The sequence below is a fragment of the Canis lupus genome, chromosome 37 (genome assembly GCF_011100685.1).
Source record: "Canis lupus familiaris isolate Mischka breed German Shepherd chromosome 37, alternate assembly UU_Cfam_GSD_1.0, whole genome shotgun sequence".
Taxonomy (NCBI): Eukaryota; Metazoa; Chordata; class Mammalia; order Carnivora; family Canidae; genus Canis; species Canis lupus.
This window is the reverse complement of record NC_049258.1, coordinates 5,368,427-5,387,264: the sequence shown is the minus strand read 5'-3', so window position 1 is coordinate 5,387,264 and position 18,838 is coordinate 5,368,427. Positions and strand designations below refer to the sequence as shown.

The 18,838-nt window shown below is 35.9% G+C and overlaps 1 protein-coding gene across 6 annotated transcripts in view; it reads right to left on the bottom strand.

The window, feature by feature from the left end:
* The window catches only part of SLC39A10 (solute carrier family 39 member 10), a 136,733-nt gene that overhangs the window by 10,048 nt on the left and 107,847 nt on the right, over positions 1 to 18,838 (bottom strand). For all 6 annotated transcript variants that reach the window (XM_038585213.1, XM_038585209.1, XM_038585211.1 and 3 more), the window contains 5 exons: positions 14,669 to 14,838; positions 12,081 to 12,269; positions 8,214 to 8,334; positions 6,611 to 6,979; positions 5,405 to 5,485 (listed from right to left, as the gene is read on the bottom strand). In XM_038585213.1, the coding sequence (XP_038441141.1) occupies positions 5,405 to 5,485; positions 6,611 to 6,979; positions 8,214 to 8,334; positions 12,081 to 12,269; positions 14,669 to 14,838 (930 nt within the window). The remainder of the gene's footprint in view (positions 1 to 5,404; positions 5,486 to 6,610; positions 6,980 to 8,213; positions 8,335 to 12,080; positions 12,270 to 14,668; positions 14,839 to 18,838) is intronic.

The window sequence follows — 18,838 nt, the reverse complement described above, 5'->3', positions numbered from 1 at the left end:
ACCTGTATTCTATTTTTAAATATTTTATTTATTAATTTGGGAGAAAAGTGAGAGACAGAGCGTGCATGCAGAGGCATGGGGAGCAGCAGGCAGAGGGAGACGGAGAAGCAGGCTCCCCAGAGAGCCTGACCCGGGGCTCAATCCCAGGACCCTGGGATCATGACCTGAACCAAAGGCAGACGCTTGACCAACTGAGCCACCCAGGCACCCCAGAAACCTGTATTTTAAAACTTTTATCTAAAGAGCATCTGAGTGCCTCAGTTAGTCCAAGTGTCCACCTGTTGATTTAGGCTGGGGTCATGATCTCAGGGCCATGAGATTGGGCATGTTGAGCATGACGCCTGCCTGGGATTCTCTCTCTCCCTCTGCACCGTTGCCCGTGTGTGCACTTTCTTTCTTTTCAAAAAGATCTTTTCAATTTAAATCAATGATCTATTTTTAGTTCTTTTGTCCTACTGTGTGAGGTTTTTTTTTTTTTTTTTTTTTGCTTTTTGGGCCTTTTTCCTGCTACTAAATATCCAATTACTACAGTAACATTTGTTGGAAAAACTATCCTTTTGATATGGAATTTCCTTTGCACTTTATTGAAAATACTCTGGCATATACATGAGAATTCTACTTTGTTCCAGTCAATTTTGCTGTCCTTTTTCAAAATTCTTCTGGCTATCCAAGTTCCTTTCCCTTTCCACAGAAAATTTTGAAAAACCTCATTTGAAATAGCTTGCTGGTATTCTGATTGGGAATGCACTTAAACTATAAGGAAGATTGCCACCTTAAAGATACTGAATCTTCCGGTCCATAAACCTCATATACACTCTTCACACTCAAGTCGCCTTTGATTTATTTTGTGGTGATTTGCAGTTCTCACCATACGGATTCTATGTACATTTTGTTAGATTTAAACCTAAGCATTTCATGCTTTTTGGTGTTATTATAAAAGTACTTATAAAAAAATATCAATTTCCAATTGTTCATGGCTAATATATAGCAGTATAAATCATCTCTGTATAATGATCTTGTGAATGAATTATTTCATTTAAAATCTCTTTGTCCTTGTCTTATCTTAGACTACAAATTATCAAAGGTATCTATCTGCATATTTTTCTCCCTTTTTCTCCACCTTTCTCAGTAAGAACCTGTATAAACATTTCAAAAGGGGATCAAAGGAATACAGTTGGGACTTAACACCAAACAAGCAAATCTGTTCATCTTTTGAGACGTCAATATCCTTTTCTTTCTGCTGACAAAAGATATCATTAGCAGCACAACAAATGAGGTGTGCCTGCCAAAGCTGTTAATGTGATCCAATGCTATAATTATGTTAACATCTGCTAACATCAACTATTGAGATTTTTTTAAAACAAATGTGTATTTTAAAATTCTTTATTTTTGTCTTAAATAATGTATGTGTATACTTGTGTATGTGTATAAATCTATATAGTGAATGTTCAATTTTCCCTGGACAATTGAGCACATTATGAATATCTTATTTGGAAATTCTATTTACCCCTTAAATATACATGAGAGGAAAGGAAAAAGTGGATAGCACCATAGCCTCTCTTGAGCGGCATCTGAATAATAAAGATACGCTTATTTATCAAAATGTTACCTTCTTTAAATTAGAACACATTACTTAATGTTAAGAGAGTTTGGATTATCTGCCTTTCTGGATTATCCCCAATCTCATTTCCCTTTCATATGTTCTTATACAAGTTTTCTTACAAATAATTATTCAAATTTTTATAGCTCCTTACTGAAAGAGTGTGGGGAAAAAGTAAGAGAGAATCCAACAGTAATACTGCAACTTACTTAAATTTAGCTATATAAGTTTTGCAAAAACAGAAGAATAATAAATTCAGGCAATTTCATCCATTACCACACTCCAGAGCAAACATGCAATGAGAGACAAAGGTTTTCTATTTTCTCAAATGGTTTCAATTTCTGCACACCTCTTGGAGTGAATGTCCCTGAGCTGTATATCACTCTAAGGCTTAAAACTACAATTTTTCCTATCGCATTCCTAAGAACAAAACCCCCATCTGGCACACCATTAGAGAAACAGCAATCTGTTTAGAAGAGGAAAAATAAAGCTTGGAATTACTAAGGGTCAGTTTTTCATGCATTAAAATGTAATTTAAACACGTTTTCCCCCTTAGGCTATGACTTCAGTATAAAAATCTCAGAACAGTTTTATGAATTCATAATCAAAAATTTAACTAGGGCCAAAGGGGTTTTAAATCAAATAAATTATCCTGGAATGTGATATAATATGCTGCTTTGACAATATCTTAACCTGTTAACCAGGGAGAAGATGTCTCCCCTATGTACCTGCCATGTTTCTATCTCAGCATCAAGGGAAATCATCTTTCCCTTGCTTGGGAGCTTGAGGAAGATGTTTCTATACCTCTGTCTCCAGATTCTCTTCCTCTCCAAGTGAGTAAGAGTAGATAACCAGAGTAGGGCATTCATCTCGGCCTATTTTGCCAACGTGCCCATTACTGTGCCTTAAAGGCAAAAAATAGGCTCTACAATTTTTTTTTTTAAACACTTCCTACCTTTATATATCACCTCCAGTTTTGCTTTCTTCCCTAGGAGCCTAGACAGCTAGAATATGGAGTTTATATGGATTTGGTACTAAGCATTGGAGGGAAATTTTCCTTTTTCTTAAGGTTTCACTCCTTTCCTGGTAGCACAGTTCAATATACTTTAAAAGTTTTATTTTTATTTATTTATTTTTTTAGAGAGAGTGCAAGCACGTGCATGAGCTGGGGGAGAGGGAGAGATAGAATCCCAAACAGGCACTGTGCTCGATGTGGGGCTAGATGTCAAGACCGTGTGATCATGATCTGAGCCGAAATCAAGAATTGGACACTTAACCGACTGAGCCACCCAGGCGCTCCTCAATATACTTAAATTGTTGTTTCCTCTCATAGCAGTAATAACACCTGAACTTCTGGTTTGTGGGTAAAACAGGTAGACTTAGGGTCTAATGTCTCACTGAGGAGTCCTGGCCCAAGCAGAGTTCTAAAACTCAGTTTTTATAAGAGCTCTGCATTGGATATCAAGGCCTTACCTAGCCATTATATCTGTGCTGCATTTGTTTTATATGTGACTATCATTCCCTGTGTGTCACTCTTTCAAGGAGAAACTACAGAGAGATAAAGGGAGTATGTGGTAGGAAGGCAACCATCCCTAATCTCCAAACTCCCTGCTGTCAATAATCACAAAATGGCAAGACCGACTCCATTCAGGGAGCAGTAAGTGGGTAGGAAGGGAAGCTGAAGGTTTTCCCAGTATACTATGACATGTGTGTAGGACTATCCGAGTCTATCTCTAAGCAAGTTCAAAAGAAAAATGGAAGGTTAAAATTATTAGGCAATCTATAACTCACATGAAAACTGAGAGCCCTGATTTGTATTGCTACGGAATACAAATATGGCAGATTACTCTCTTACTAACATAGGAAAGAAGCGAAGAGAAGGGTATAGACAGTATCTGCACACAAAGAACCTACATTTTAATGGGGAAGACATCTAAGTTGGATATATAGTAAGTACCAAAAGAAAGACCTACTGACAGTAAGTGATAAAGTTTAGAGGAAAAGTAACCAATGCATGGGATACCAGAGGACAGTCCTGAAGTCAGGAAATAAAGACTCTGAACATGATTAAGTAGGGATACAAGTAGCAAGAGAAGCCAAAGAGGAGAAAGGTAGAGGCAGAGAAGCAGGTTCATGCACCCATGGTACGTTTGGTGAATTGTGTCTGTGTGAAGTGGAAAACATGCAATAGCAAGTAGAGTGAGTGAGGCTATAAAGGTGGGCAGAAAGGAAGGTCGCTGAGAGGAACACTAATGAATCTCAGCTTCTAACGCTCTATGTAAGGGAAGCAACCGAAAAATTCTGATTAAAGAGCAAGTCACATTTGAGAAGCCATGTTTAGGATAAGGTATACGAGATGGACTGGACAGAATGAAACTAGATATAAATACTATGGAAATTATCCAAGCAAAAGACAATAAAGACAATGATGGTTTAGTCTGGTTTAGGTAAAAAACGATGGGGCATGAACCAAGACATAAGATGTAAGACCACATGCTCGGATCCCTGGGTGGGGCTCAGTGGTTTGGCGCCTGCCTTTGGCCCAGGGCAGATCCTGGAGTCCCAGGATCGAGTCCCGTGTCGGGCTCCTGGCATGGAGCCTGCTTCTCCCTCTGCCTGTGTCTCTGCCTCTCTCTCTGTCTCTCATGAACAAATAAATAAATAAATCTTAAAAAAAAAAAAAAAAAAAGACCACATGCTCAAGGCTGGCAAAGGAACAAAAACTCTAAATATGGAATCAAGGCTTAAAGAATCAGGACCAAGTAAGCACTAATAAACTGTTCTCCGTTTTCTGAGCAGTTAATAATTTTCTAAGAAACTTATAAACTCTTTCTCAGAGTAAGCAAATAAGGGTACTACTATCAACAAAAACACAAATGACAGATGTTGCATAGTCAAATTTAAGAAAAATGTTAAACTAGCAAGAGCACATGAAGAAATTATTTGCACTCAAAAGATGGAATTATTTTTTCTTTCTAATTAATGTCATCTCCACATCCCTTGGATATTTTCTATGTGATGAATGCATGTTCACATCTAATGTTTTTCAATTTATAGAAAAAAAACAAAACACATGAAGAGAAACTTAAAAAAAAAAAAACCATTGGTAAATCAGTAGGAGCCTACTAAAACAACAAAATCCTATCACTTTACACCTATCATGTTGACAAAACTTAAAGAACTTAATGCCAAGTGTCGGCAGGGATATGGAAACACAGGAACTCTTCGGGATTGCTGGCTAGAGATTATACTAGTTTGGCCATTGTGGCTAGTAATATGGCTCTTCTTAGGCACGTACATCCTAGGACCCAACAATTCTGTTGCTGGGTACATGCCCAAAAGATGTTCTCACAGGAGCCTAAAGGCACTAAGTCTACAGATGTTCAGTGTACAGTGGTGGCAGGAAATTAAAATCTTTGGTGGCAGGGAATTAAAGGCATGCTGTATCCAATACTAGGTGCTAATAAATATGTAAAATGCAGTAAATGCATAACTTTTGAGTATTGGGTAAAAGCAACATATTAAATTAACTCATGATAACCTGGATGGAGTTTAAAAGCATAATGATAGTAACATAAGGTAAGAAACAAATGGGATATAACATAATACATAAAGATACAAACATACAAAACAATGTACATTTTTAAACATGTATAATGCAAATTATATAGTACAAGAATAGTGACATTTGTATTTGCCATCAGCCATTTTTATGTTTAACCTCTCCAAAATTTAGATGCATTTATAATTGAAGAAGTCTTAGGTTTGAGGTAATCTGGTGAAATTCTTAAGGTTATATATTACCTAACTCATGTGGCAGCTCATGACAAAAGACAGCTATCGAAGTACTGATTCCTCCCGTCAATCCAGCACTGAAAGCTGCTCCTGAAGTGGAGGACAGAAAGAAAATCAGGTGATGTTTACTTCTGCTTTTTCCATTTTCATTAATAATGACAGGGACAGCCTCTGTTGCCTGCCTAAATTTCATAATATCTGAGTGACTAACACTTATCTTACACTGTATTTTTTGAATATATAAGTGAAGCACAATGGGTATATCACCCCCAGAGAAAAAGCTACTCAATGAAATATTCCCTGATGATTTCTCCATTAGGGTAGCCTTCTAACTCACTAAAAGCTTGGGCGTACTAATGCTTTTCAGCATTTCAGTCTTTGAGCGGAAGTCTGATGCTAAATTTTTAAGTCCTATAAGTCTACGATTATATTTGCTCTCTCATAGAAATATTTAAAGATACTTAAATGGCTACTATCCTTATCTGAACTTTGCCGGGTTTAGAGCATACAGGCTACAAAGTACTATTTATCTGATGATCTTGAGAACTGAAATCAGAGTTATAAATGCATTTGATTCTCCTAGTAAAATTCTTTATTCTCTAACATTGACAGCTATGGTAGATTAAAAAACGTGGCCTCTCCTTTCTGAAAGAAACCAAAGCCTACTTCTGAGTCAAGTCTGGAAAAGAAGATCATGCATTTATACCACATTTAATAGTCTCCTAACTGGTAATATCAGTTTACAGTAGCAAGATTTTAATACAGTATTTGACTTTGGCACAACAGATTTTTAACATGTAAATTTTTCTTCACCTTTTCAAAGACAAAAACATTATTAAATCTAGGACTGAAATTACATATTCAGGGTCATGTAAATGTATTTGAAAATAAAATGCTAAGGTAGCCTTTTTCATATGGTGACTATGCCTTGAAATGTTATTAAAGTAGTGTATTACAGATACTTGTTTATATATTCAAAGAAAAACTCCGTAAAATTACATCTGTATGCCCCAAATAAACTTGTCAAAAACATTAACCTAGCCTCTGGGAAAAAAAAAAAATCAAATGACTAGAGTAATGTATAACAGTATACTTGTTAACCTCCAAAAGTTAATCTTATGTACTCCAATTCGTAATATTAGTACTAAAACTGTGGACGAAGGAAAGTGGTCTTAAGGAACAACAAATGATAACCCAAGGTTCAAGCGCACTTACCGATCGCTAACCCATCGCTGAAGTTGTGGATGCCATCCCCCATGATCACCATCCAGGCTATGTTAGCTATCCCTGTTTCTTTGAGATCAGATCCAGAATGACAGGGCCCATGAGAATGATGAGAATGTTTGTGGTGCCACTGATGGTTGTGTTTCCTCAGCACAGTTTTACTCTCATCGTGGTGGTTGTGGGCAGCAGCATGGAGATCATGCTCGTGAATGGCATGTAATCCATCACTGTGAGAATGGTCCATGATTTTCTCCTCTTCCACACAAATGTAATTTTTAGGAGGGGATTCCTGTTGACCTTCTAAATCTGTCAGTTCGGTTTCATTAAGTCGATCTTCAGAAACGACCGAGTCATCAGTTCCTACATTTATAATAGCAAAGGATATACTTTATCAACAAGTAAATGAATACTTCTTAGCTAATTTCTTAAACCCAGACGGAACAGCAATGCAATGGACACTTCTTAAGTGAATGTCTTTTAAAAGTCCCAAGTAAATGTACAAATGCTAATGAAACAAATACACATGTGTTCACACAAAAAACAAACTGAGGTTTTGAGGGTCCAAAAGATGAACCAGATGAGGTAAGTAAGAGCACTGAGACCAAGAGCAGGCAAAGTGAGAACTGGCAAGCATGAAGACCCTGAAACTTAAGGAGGACATCATAAACGGCTGGCAGGAATCAAAGTGTAGCAAGTCACTGCAGCATTTATAGGACAACATGATGGACCCAGAATATTTCAGAAATCCTTAAAGGAACCTTGAAGTTTACCCACTCTAACCTCCTCTTATCACTCAAGAAAACAAAGACAAACTTTAAATAACTGGCACCCTCCAATGCTCCGCTTATCTGAAAATGTGACTTAGGATCATTACCAGAATCAAATTCAGAAACTCGTAGGTGGTAACAACATCTGAGATGTACTTTTTTTAAATTGAGGCTGGCCTCTCACCTAATTTTTTAAAGCTATTTATTAGGTGACAAAGAGCCTACTACTTCTCAAATTGTATTTTGCAACAGAGTACACACTTAAGAGTCTTGTCTGCTCCTTTTCTGAAGAAAATCATTGGTATATTCAGGGGAAACACAAGTTCAAATGAAAAGGTAAAATTAGATTAAAAAAAATGTTTATGTTTCCTTGAAAATTGTAAGCTACCTCATAGCAACTACCAGGCAACAGAAAGGATGAATGGATGAGCAGAGACTTTTTTTGTATGGAGACCACTCTCCGTCTTCCATACGAAACCAATCACATATGGAGGGTGTGCAGATTTTCCATGGCCAACAACTACAAATAACACAAGTACACCACTTACAAAGCCCTTCTGTTTCATTTTTTTTCTCCTGTAAACTAAAGTGCAATATGTTCCTTGCCCTGTGATATAATTAGTCCCACATTCCAGTTATCAGTAAGGCTGAAATAAATAAAACACTAACAAAATCACAAGATACACTCACATTTAAAGAAATACAAGTTAGAAACTACTATTAGGGAAGTTACAAAAACAAGATATTTCAAACATAGGCACAGTATAGAAGCAGTATTTCGATTTTTATATTTTAAAAGTTTCTCTTTAGTCAGAACTGTTGTCTACCGGCAAGAGGCTTGAGCTGAAGCCAGTCAGCATCTGGTGTATTATTTAACTTATGATCTGAAAGTTTCCTTCCAATAGTTGATTCTTCTGTGTTCTGCTTCATAAACCATTTCTGTTTTCCCTGTAAAGAATCTAGTATTAGTATCAAATCTGCAGCCACAATTAGCAACAATATTCACTTGTTAACATCTATGGGGAAAACTGGTAGTAATACTTTATTCATATATTTAGGAAAAAATAAGAAAAATTATTTTAAAATTTATCAAGGGGTCTAACTAGATAAAATATCCAACGAAATTTCTATGTTGTTTCCTGCCCCCTCAATACTCAAAGATGCAATTCAACTACTTTGAAATACAGAATGGGGTACCATATTATATGAAACTCAGAACACAGAGTACCATATTATATGAAACCAAGTGAAATGTGTGAAATGTATTTAACATCTGCCTTATTTAAGAGTGTACAGGAAATAGGAAGTTCCAAAAACATAAAATTTATTCCTCTAAATTTCATTTTATTGAATGCAATCTTCCGTTTCCCTAAATGTGACATAATGATCACAGTTACACTTGAGTTAAAGTCTCAAAATTTGGAGTTTACCTCTGTGAGACTTGGGCATAAGAATACTCATCTGTAAAATAAAAATGATAGATTCTTAGGATTAAATGAAATGTTTATGAAAATCACCTATCAGCAACGGACTCTTCACAGCTTCGCAATAAAGCTAAGTTTTCTTTCTCATCTAATCTATCCTCAATTATTAATAAATTCTAATGATTGTACTTCATGGTTTAGGTTTGAGTTTCTTTCCTATCTTTTTAATAGTCTGCTTTTTCCCTTTATCAGTATAACTATGTAACTACCACTGACCACTCTTCCGATTTAAATTTCTATTTCCAAAAAATAAAAAAAATAAAAAATAAATTTCTATTTCCAATCTATGTAAATTTAAGAAAGCAAATAAGCTGTGCCCTTTTGATCAACTGAATACAAGAGAGTGATGATGGGTCACAGTTCCAGGACCGGTCTCAGGGCAGCCTGGCACCTTTTGCTTTCGCTCAGGGAAGAAACTGTTGCTGTGAAGAACCTCAGTACAGACCCTCAAGAGGCCATGTGGAGGAGCACCAAGACACAGACAAGGACCATTTGTGGGCCTTCTACACGCCCTGTCCAGGCCAAAGCAGGACAGCTGAATCCTGCCCAATTTCCTCACAAAATTAAGAGAAATAATAAATTATTGTTATATGCCATTAAGTTGTGGGTTTTCCTGCTTCACAGCAGTAACAGAAACTGGGGAAACATAAAATGTTCAAAAGAAAGTAATGGAAATAACCTAAAGAGAAAAAAAGAAACTGCAGTCATGAATTAAAGAAGAAAAAAACCGGGGGGGGGGGGGGGGGGGGGGGGGGGCGTGGGGGAAGCCAGTAGTAGCAGAAAATGCAAATACTAGCTGGGATTCTGTTTTACTGCTTTGGTTCTGATTGTCCACTTTCCAAAAAACTTGCTCAATCATTACCCTCAAAGCCTCAACTTGCCGAACCTGGTCAGCATCTAATGTATTAATTTATGCTCTGAAAGCTTCCTTCCAATAACGGACTCTTCTGCACAGATGGCCAAATGTCTGTTCTATTCAAATATCACTAATTCCCTTTCTTCAAAAAATGCAATATACTTTTTCATCTTTGGTTATACTCATTGTCCTATTTATCATAAAATAAATGCAGTGATTTACCTGCCCAAATTCCTTTCTTTGATATACTTGAAGAATTCCTTACTATTAGATTGAGGTGCTCCTTTCAGTCATTTACTTCCTACAATTCCAAATTTACAGAAGAGCTGCTGCTGTGTTCTGGGGACTCTATTCTCCTACGTTAGTTTACAAAAATAAGTCTGCTCAATTCGTCCAGTAAATTTGAATTCAAAATGAGATCAGGGATGCCTTGGTGGCTCAGCAGTTAAGCATTTGCCTTTGACTCAGGGCATGATCCTGGCGTCCTGGGATCGAGTCCCACATCGGGGTCCCTACTGGGAGCCTGCTTCTCCCTCTGTGTCTCTGCCTCTCTTGTGAATAAATAAAATCTTTTTAAAAAATAACAAAAAGCCAAAATGAGATCAAGATTAATTTACAAAAACAGAAATCTTGTTTATTTTGAACTCTCGAGAGACTACATTTTATAGTTATCTGTAAATTACACAGACCCTAATAGCTTGTACATATTATGTATCAATATTCATTGCCTCAATGTTAGCAGGTATATACAACTGAAGAAAATTATGGCTTTACAGTAATTCCACAACTTCTCCAATACTTTCCAATATGTAATTGTGTTCTAAACTAGGAGATGAACCCTAAGATATCTGTAGTTCTACAGGTCATCAATGATCAAATCTTATTCTCTCATTCAAAGAATTCTCTTAATCATCTTCTCTTCCCTTTCCTTTAGATATGACTCTAGTTCCAGCTCCCATCACCACTCTTCTGACTCATTTCCCTCCAGCTACTCTCGCCTTGGCATCCCTCCCACATTATTCATCACCCATTCAACCTTTCCATACACCCTTCAAAAACCAAATAATTTGAGATTTCTTTTACTTTTGATCCCTCCCAGTTCCTTTTATCATTTCTCAGATGATGATTTGCTGGCACATCATCTTCATCACCCTTTCTTCGGAGGCAATTAAATATGATGTCCAGACTAAAACATGGCAATTGAAATTAAATATACTATTTAGAATACGATATGAAAATACAGATGAAAAGTAGGGTTTATTTCCCACAGATTTAGATAGCAACTGGAAATCGGGAGGAATGAGTCATAGTTTCACAGCTAGTTTGTGGCTGGGCAAGAATTAGAATCACTCCCGTTGAATCTCAGTTTAGAGCTCTGTTCTAAACCATATTTTATCTCAAAAAAATTTACATAAGATATGTACATACACAAACAAAATATATACATTAAATAACAAAGCTGTATTGTCAGAGTGAACTGTGTATATATTATGATCATGAATATTCTTCATTCTTGAGGAAAAAGATTTTTTTAAATATCTGTAGTGAACCAGCAAAATATAAGAATTTTCTTTTTTGTAAAAAACTTTCTTAACAATGTTCTCCAGACAGACTATATTATACAGAGTACACTGAAGATAATCAGCACTAGTATCACAAACATGTTAGTGAGATGTACTCTAGACAGACCTTTAGAAACAGACATGAACCACTATGAAAAGGGAAGGGTGGAAATTACTTAGGGGAAAAAATTATTTTAGATATTTATCTTATTCTCACAAATATGCCATGAAACACAGCTCATGACAAGCAGGGTATTTAATCAACAGTCTAAGCATCCAAGAGGTTCATCATCCAGATTTCCTTCATTTCATTATATTTTCTTCCTACAAAGCCCCCCCCAATCTAAATCCTTCTTACCTCTACTGCTTCTACCATTAGCATTTCTGATAAAGAAATGTATTGTGTGAAAAACATTTTTGTTGATAGGACAGTGAAAGCCACTTTCACTTGAAAATATGACCTAAGTGGACCAATGAGATTTGTTTCTATTTATACATTTTTGGTCTTTTGAAATAAGCAGAAATTGGCCATAGCTTTCTCCATCCTATTTATTAAGTCATTTAGAAAAATTCCAACAAAAAAAAAAAAAAAAAGAAAAAAGAAAAATTCCAACAAAGTAACTAAGACTGCTATATTCTGATTATAATGATAAATGTAATGATAAAAAATGCAAAGATCAATGTTTCCTTTAATACACACCAACATCACAATTAAACATGTGGCCAGAAAATGATTTTTTTGGTTCAGTTTTAGATCTCAGAAAATGGAAGAAACCATTAAAAGATACTTACTCTTTGCTGTTTGTAGTGCTTAAACATTCTAATGCAGTGTTCAATGATAAATAACAAGTAAATGCCTCCTAGAGCAACAAGTCCTTTCAATACAGCATCATATTCTTCCAAAAACTTCTTAGATTCATGTCCATGAGAATGTCCATGCCCATGTGCATGCTGATGACTGTGATCATGTCCACCCTGAGACTATTAATAAGAATAACAAAAACTTCTGAACAAGTAGTTAAAAATGCTATTTAAAATTTTGAGATTATGATCTCCTGGATGACACAGAAAAAAATACCTTTCAATTTTTAAAGTGTTCTCTACATATTATCTCACTTAAATGTAGGTAGCCTTCTATTTAATTTTGATGTACTCAGAGGCCTGGCAAGTGCAACATTTCATGGTAACCATGAAATGGTAACTCTGATAGCAAAGACCACAAACTCAAATGCCTATAGGGTTAAGATACATACTACGGTGAAGGAATCAAGCAGCAGTAAGACATCCGGGGAGTGAAGAGTCCTTTGTAAACTGAAGTGAACTTGACCCAGATGCCGAACACTCAGTAAAAATGAACTAATTCACCAGCAGGTGACAACCTTGGACTGCCTGTAATCTAACTTTTTCTTGAATTGATTATATTTTTCTCTTATAAGTTATTTTAAAGAAGTGTTGAGATGCTACCTATGCTTATACTGTGGAACATTACCAAAAGTATATACTTAAACATGTGTTTCATTTCTATATTTTAAAGCTTTAGCAAAAATAAATGTATAGAAATAAAGTTATTTTTTAATTGTGAAGTGTACAAGTTTCACAATAATGATCTTAAAAGTTAGAGAACTAAGTCTTAAGTATTTTCCTTTTAACATTTGTATTGCTTCTCCATTTGCCAGTGGCCATCAGGTTTCTAAACTTCTCAAAGAAAGTAAGACTATTCAAACAGACTGTTGCTATTCTTTTTTCTTTTCTTTTTTTTCCAGACTCTTGCTATTCTTGATGACAGGTAAAAAGAGTAATAAGCGAGAGGTGTGAATAAGGGGGGAAATAAGTAAATAACATAATCAATTTACAAAAAAATTCATATTCACAATTTTAAGATTCACTAATCGATTTTTTAAGGCAGTGCCATATATTATTCCAGATACCAAATCTGGAATTCTCAACCAAAAGTGAAGCAGGGGAGAGGATTATACAAAATACACAGATACAATTCTGAGGGCACCTGGCTGGCTCAGTTAGTAGTGTCCAACTCTTTTTTTTTTTTTTTTTTTTTTTAGTAGTAGTGTCCAACTCTTATCTCTAGGCTGTAAGTTCCAGCCCCATGTTGGGTACAGAGATTACTTTTTAAAAAATACAATTCTGGGATCCCTGGGTGGCGCAGTGGTTTAGCGCCTGCCTTTGGCCCAGGGCGCGATCCTGGAGACCCTGGATCGAATCCCACGTCAGGCTCCAGGTGCATGGAGCCTGCTTCTCCCTCTGCCTATGTCTCTGCCTCTCTCTCTCTCTCTCTGTATGACTATCATAAAAAATAAAAATTAAAAAAAAAATAAAATAAAATAAAAAATAAAAAATACAATTCTGTCTCCCAAATACGCCAAAGGTGATGGTAAGAATATATATATAAAAAACTTTCAAATCTGTAATTTTACATTTTGAAAAGAAAAAGCCCCGGTGCTTTCATAATTTGAAGTAAAAGCAGTAACACTAGATAAAATACTCCTAACTGGAAACAGATTTTAGAAGGATGATAAGCAAGGTAACTAGGAGTGTAGGCATATGATCATATCATTAGAAGTGTCCTGGAATATGGGGCACCTGGGCAGCTCAGTCGGTTGAGCTTCCTACTCTTGGTATCAGCTCAGGTTATGATCTCATGGATCCTGGGATGGAGCCCTGGGTGGGGTTCAGAGCTCAGCAGCTGTCTCTCACTCCTTTCACTCACATGCATGTATGCATGCACTCCCTGTCTCTCTCTCTAATAAATAAATCTTTAAAAAAAAATGTCTTGGAATAGAAGAAAACAAGTGGTATGCCAGGTGAAAAAAGATAAACGGTCTGAAATGCAAAGAGCTAAACGCCTAAAATTGTTAACAGAGCATGTCAGCCTATTCTTGATCAAATAAAGATGCCTGTGGCACACTGGCTATATAGAGCAATCATTATGAGACCTCGTATATATTTCTTCTAAAGGCTTTCTTGATATACCATACAGATAAAAATCAATGAGTGGTGTATCTTTTTAAGTATTCATTTTCAGAACTGCTAAGAGTAATCTTTTTAAAACTTCAGCTCTACTGAGGTTAAGCTGACTTACAAAACTGTTGAGATATTTAAGTACATCATGGTGATTTGGTACGTATACACTGTGACAGCAGAAAGTAAAACTGATGTTACCAATTTTTGATGCTATTTTAAAACCTAATGATTCAATTTATTTCAAAAATACTGCTACTAAAACTATGTAAATGGGAAAAAGTACTTTGTCCTACAAGCAAAACAAATACTGGATTAGATGCTACACAGCTTGCTAATGAAGGACCCTTTTAGTTCAAATATTTTTATTTATGTATTTTTTAAAGATTAAAAAGTTTTCTTACATGGGGCAGTAGATGAAGAAGGGCATCTCCACTCATTGTTCCTACAGCTAGTGCAACAAGGAATGTGAGAAGAAATTTGAAGCATCCTTGGTTAATGATGGGAACCAAGATCACGCCTAGCAAGGAAAGCAGGCTAATGACAGTGATAGAAATGATACCACAAATCCATGCTGTAGGAAAGAAAATTAATAGTCAACATTAATATGACGATATAAACCAAACAGCTATAAAAAACAATACACATAAGATAAATGAGTCATGGAAGATAGATTATTTTACCCTAACCATGCTTTTTAAGAAGTTATACATTTTGGCACTGCTGTGTTTAAAAACAAAACAAAACAACCAAATAACCAACTTGAATACTTAAATAATTAAGAAATTCAGACCTTCAGTATATAGTTATAAATAATACTTTCAGTGGCCCACCTTATTAGAAACAAGGACTTAAAAATTACTTCAGGCTGTGATTCACTCTTTAATATCTAGACTATAAATAAAATTTTATCAAGGTATAAAGGTAGAGCCAGAGCAATAAAACTATTTAGAAAATACAATTATAAAACTCTGCTGTGATCATTAGAGGAAGCCAAGTATATAGTGTTATCTTTGTAAATCTTTCTAATACAAAGTTTAAGAAGCTTAATATACCAGTCCAAAATGGAAACATATTCACAAAAGATATAAATATCTTCATTACTGGTAGCTTTTTTTGTATTTTGTTTCTTCTTTTCACAAAGGATATTTCAGTCCTATCCCCTTGATATCATCTTTACTCCATAACCTGTTTCAAACTCCCTTTCTTCCTATTTGACTTTCTGTATCATTTTCTACTTTTTAAGAATTTCCCTATATAATTTTAACTGAATCAGAACACAAGAGAAATGTTTCACAGTATGATTTAGGAAAAACGTTAAGTGTGATGAAAAATGGAGAATTCCTTGCACATTTCTTTATCTAAGCTATTGATAAGGAGATTAGACACCAGAAATAAATGCCAGGGTTCAGGGGGTGGGGCATTTTCACTTAAAAAGTAAGATTACTTTAGGGTTGCCTGGGTGGCTTGGGAGGTCAAGCATCAGACTCTTGATTTTGGCTCAGGTCATGATCTCAGGGTGGTGAGATCAAACCCCATGTCAGGCCCCATGCTGGGTATAGCACCTAAGATACTCTCTCTCCCTCTGCTAACCTCCTCCACCCAATGGCACACATGGGCATATGCCCTCTTTAAAAAAGAGATTACTTTCTATTAATGGTTTAAATGAAATAGAAATGTTTTAAATTAAAAAAATTCTGCTTTGGGGTGGCCCAGGTGGCTCAGCAGTTTAGCGCTGCCTTCAGCCCAGGGCGTGATCCTGGAGTCCCGGGACCCACGCTGGGCTCCCTGCATGGAGCCTGCTTCCCCCTCTGCCTGTGTCTTTGCTTCTCTCTCTCTCTCTTTCTCATGAATAAAATCTTAAAAAAAAAAAAAAAAAAAAATTCTGCTTTGGCGCCTGGGCGGCTCAAAGCAGTTGAGCATCTGCCTTGGACTCAGGTTGTGGTCCTGGTGTCCTGGGATCCAGCCCACATTGGGGTCTCTGCTCAGCAGGACACCTGCTTCTCCCTCTCCCTCTGTCTACTACTCCCACTGCTTGTGCTGTCAAATAAACACTGCCTTTAAAATAAATAAATAAATAAATAGATAAAATATTATTTTTTTAAAAAAAGGAAAATTTCACTAAAGAATGATAATTTTGTAAAGTTTTTAATCTAAAATGCTGTTTTTCTCATCAAACCCAACAGGACTATAAATCTGCTGAGATTTTACCTTAAGTATTGTGATAAGAGAACAAAGGAAAATTTCTTCAACAAGGTAAAAAAAACATTGTCAAAGACAAAGAGAAGGATAGATAAGGAAATGAAACTTTAACCCATTAAATGCTGAGTTTTATCAATACAATTGTGTTGACTCCTTGGGTATTTTAATCACAGTATCCAATAACATAAGCACTGTAATATAATTCTAAGCTAAGTTAGCTCACAGGATTAAAACAAGAGGTCATCCACTACTAATGGAAGTTCCATGGTTTATTCTATACCTAACATAATTTCCAATACAAACAGGAGTATTCTAAAAGGCCAAAAAAAGATAGAAACAAACAACAAGAATCTGGATTCAGTGGCTTTAATCCTTGCAAAAGATTTGGGAGGAAGGAAGAAGGAAAGGAAAAAGATTCATTATGAAGTCAGCATTCGCTTGTTAGTGAAACCAAAGGGTAAGATGACGATTCCCCCAACTATGGCTGGGACTATAGGGCAAAAGGGAATTGAGGTCAAAAACCCTATTCTAAAAAGAAAAAACAGAAGGTCAAATAAAGTTTAAAAGTTGACTTCATGATGACCAAGTTCCTCTCTGTCTCCCAAGCACAGGCAGGAACAATAACATCATTGGGAGAGCCTGAGAAATAGGTTGGAGTGGCCATAGGTATACATAAATTCAGGGAGCCAATAAAGTCATCAGCCAACTAAACCAACAAAGGTTTGTTAAAATCTACCACAGCTCTGTAGCTCCAATCATAACAATGGGGAAAAAGTGAACAAAAGATACTTGTAATAACTACACGAGACAAATTGAAGCAGTTACAAATATAATAACCTGAAGTTAAATGTCTCCTATATTAATGTACAATTTTAGGGACACCTGGGTGGCTCAGTGGTTGAGCATCTGCCTTTGGCTCAGGTCGTCATCTCAGGCTCCTGGGATCGAGCCCCTATACCAGCCTCCCTACAAGCAGCCTGCTTTTCTCTCTCTGTGTGTCTCTCATGAATAAATAAATAAAATCTTAAAACAACAAAAAAAGAATGTAAAGAAAAACAGCACTACAAACTAAGGGGTACCTGGGTGGCTCAGGTGGTTAAGCATCTGCCTTCTGCTTAGATCATGATCTCAGGGGGGAGTCTGCTTGAGATTCTCTCTCCCTTTCCCTCTGTCCCCTCCCCACTTGTGCTTTCTCTCTCTCAAATAAATAAAAATCTTAAAAAAAAAAAAAAAAAAAAGAAAAGAGAAAAACTACTTAGAAAAGCCAGTAATTGGGATCCTTGGGTGGCTCAGCAGTTTAGCGCCTGCCTTTAGCCCAGGGCGTGATCCTGGGGTCCCAGGATGGAGTCCCACATCGGGCTCCCTGCATGGAGACTGCTTCTCCCTCTGCCTGTGTCTCTGCCTCTGTGTCTCTCATGAATAAATAAAATCTTAACAACAACAAAAAAAGCCAGTAATTCATATTCCAAGATATTCTGTGTATACTCACTAATACATATGGTTGGGGACTGCAAAAACTACAGATGAAACCCAAAATATACTAAAATAGACAAATTTTATAACTTTTCATAATTAGAAATTTTTTATTAATCAGAATTATTTTGTTCAAAAATACACTGGAATTAGTCAAATTATCCAATAAAAGTATTTATTTTATTCCTATGTTCCCATGTCCAAGACAATTCACATAATCAGACTAAGATACTAAATTAGAATCTACATTTACCAAAATCTAGTTAGATAAATCTTACTGAATCTGATCTTTTCTTTTTTCTAGGCTTATATTCTACACTGGGAAATATATGTTCATTCATTTCTGGATTTGCCTTTTAAAATATTTGCGATAGGAATTAAATTTCCAAATCTTATGATAGAGAGATACCATTAATTCGATACAGCAGATATTTAAGATGATTAATAACTTACACAAAATAATTCAACAAATAAATTAGCATTAGAAGCACGTTTAAAATTTGAGATTACAAACTAAGACCCTTATAAGAAATATATTTTCTTACAAGCATATTTCTAAAACCTAATCATTAGAGAGAAAATATGATTCTATCTCCTAATCACAAAAATTAGATCTGAAAATGAACATTATTGTAGGCAAATATTTCCGTTCTAAAATTCTCACATTAACTTCTGGCTAAGGGTATTCTGAATGTGAAGAAAAGTCCAAGAGTCTATGAATCCATAAACACTTTGCACTATTCTGAGATGACTTTCACTCTCAAATGGCTTTTGGTTTACTAGCTAAAAACCAATCTACCAAAGGACAAATCAACCAAAACCGAATTCAGTGAAAAATCAATTTGCCAATAAGGTAAGTGAACTAAATATACTGTTACTTAAAAGCAATCAATCACTGA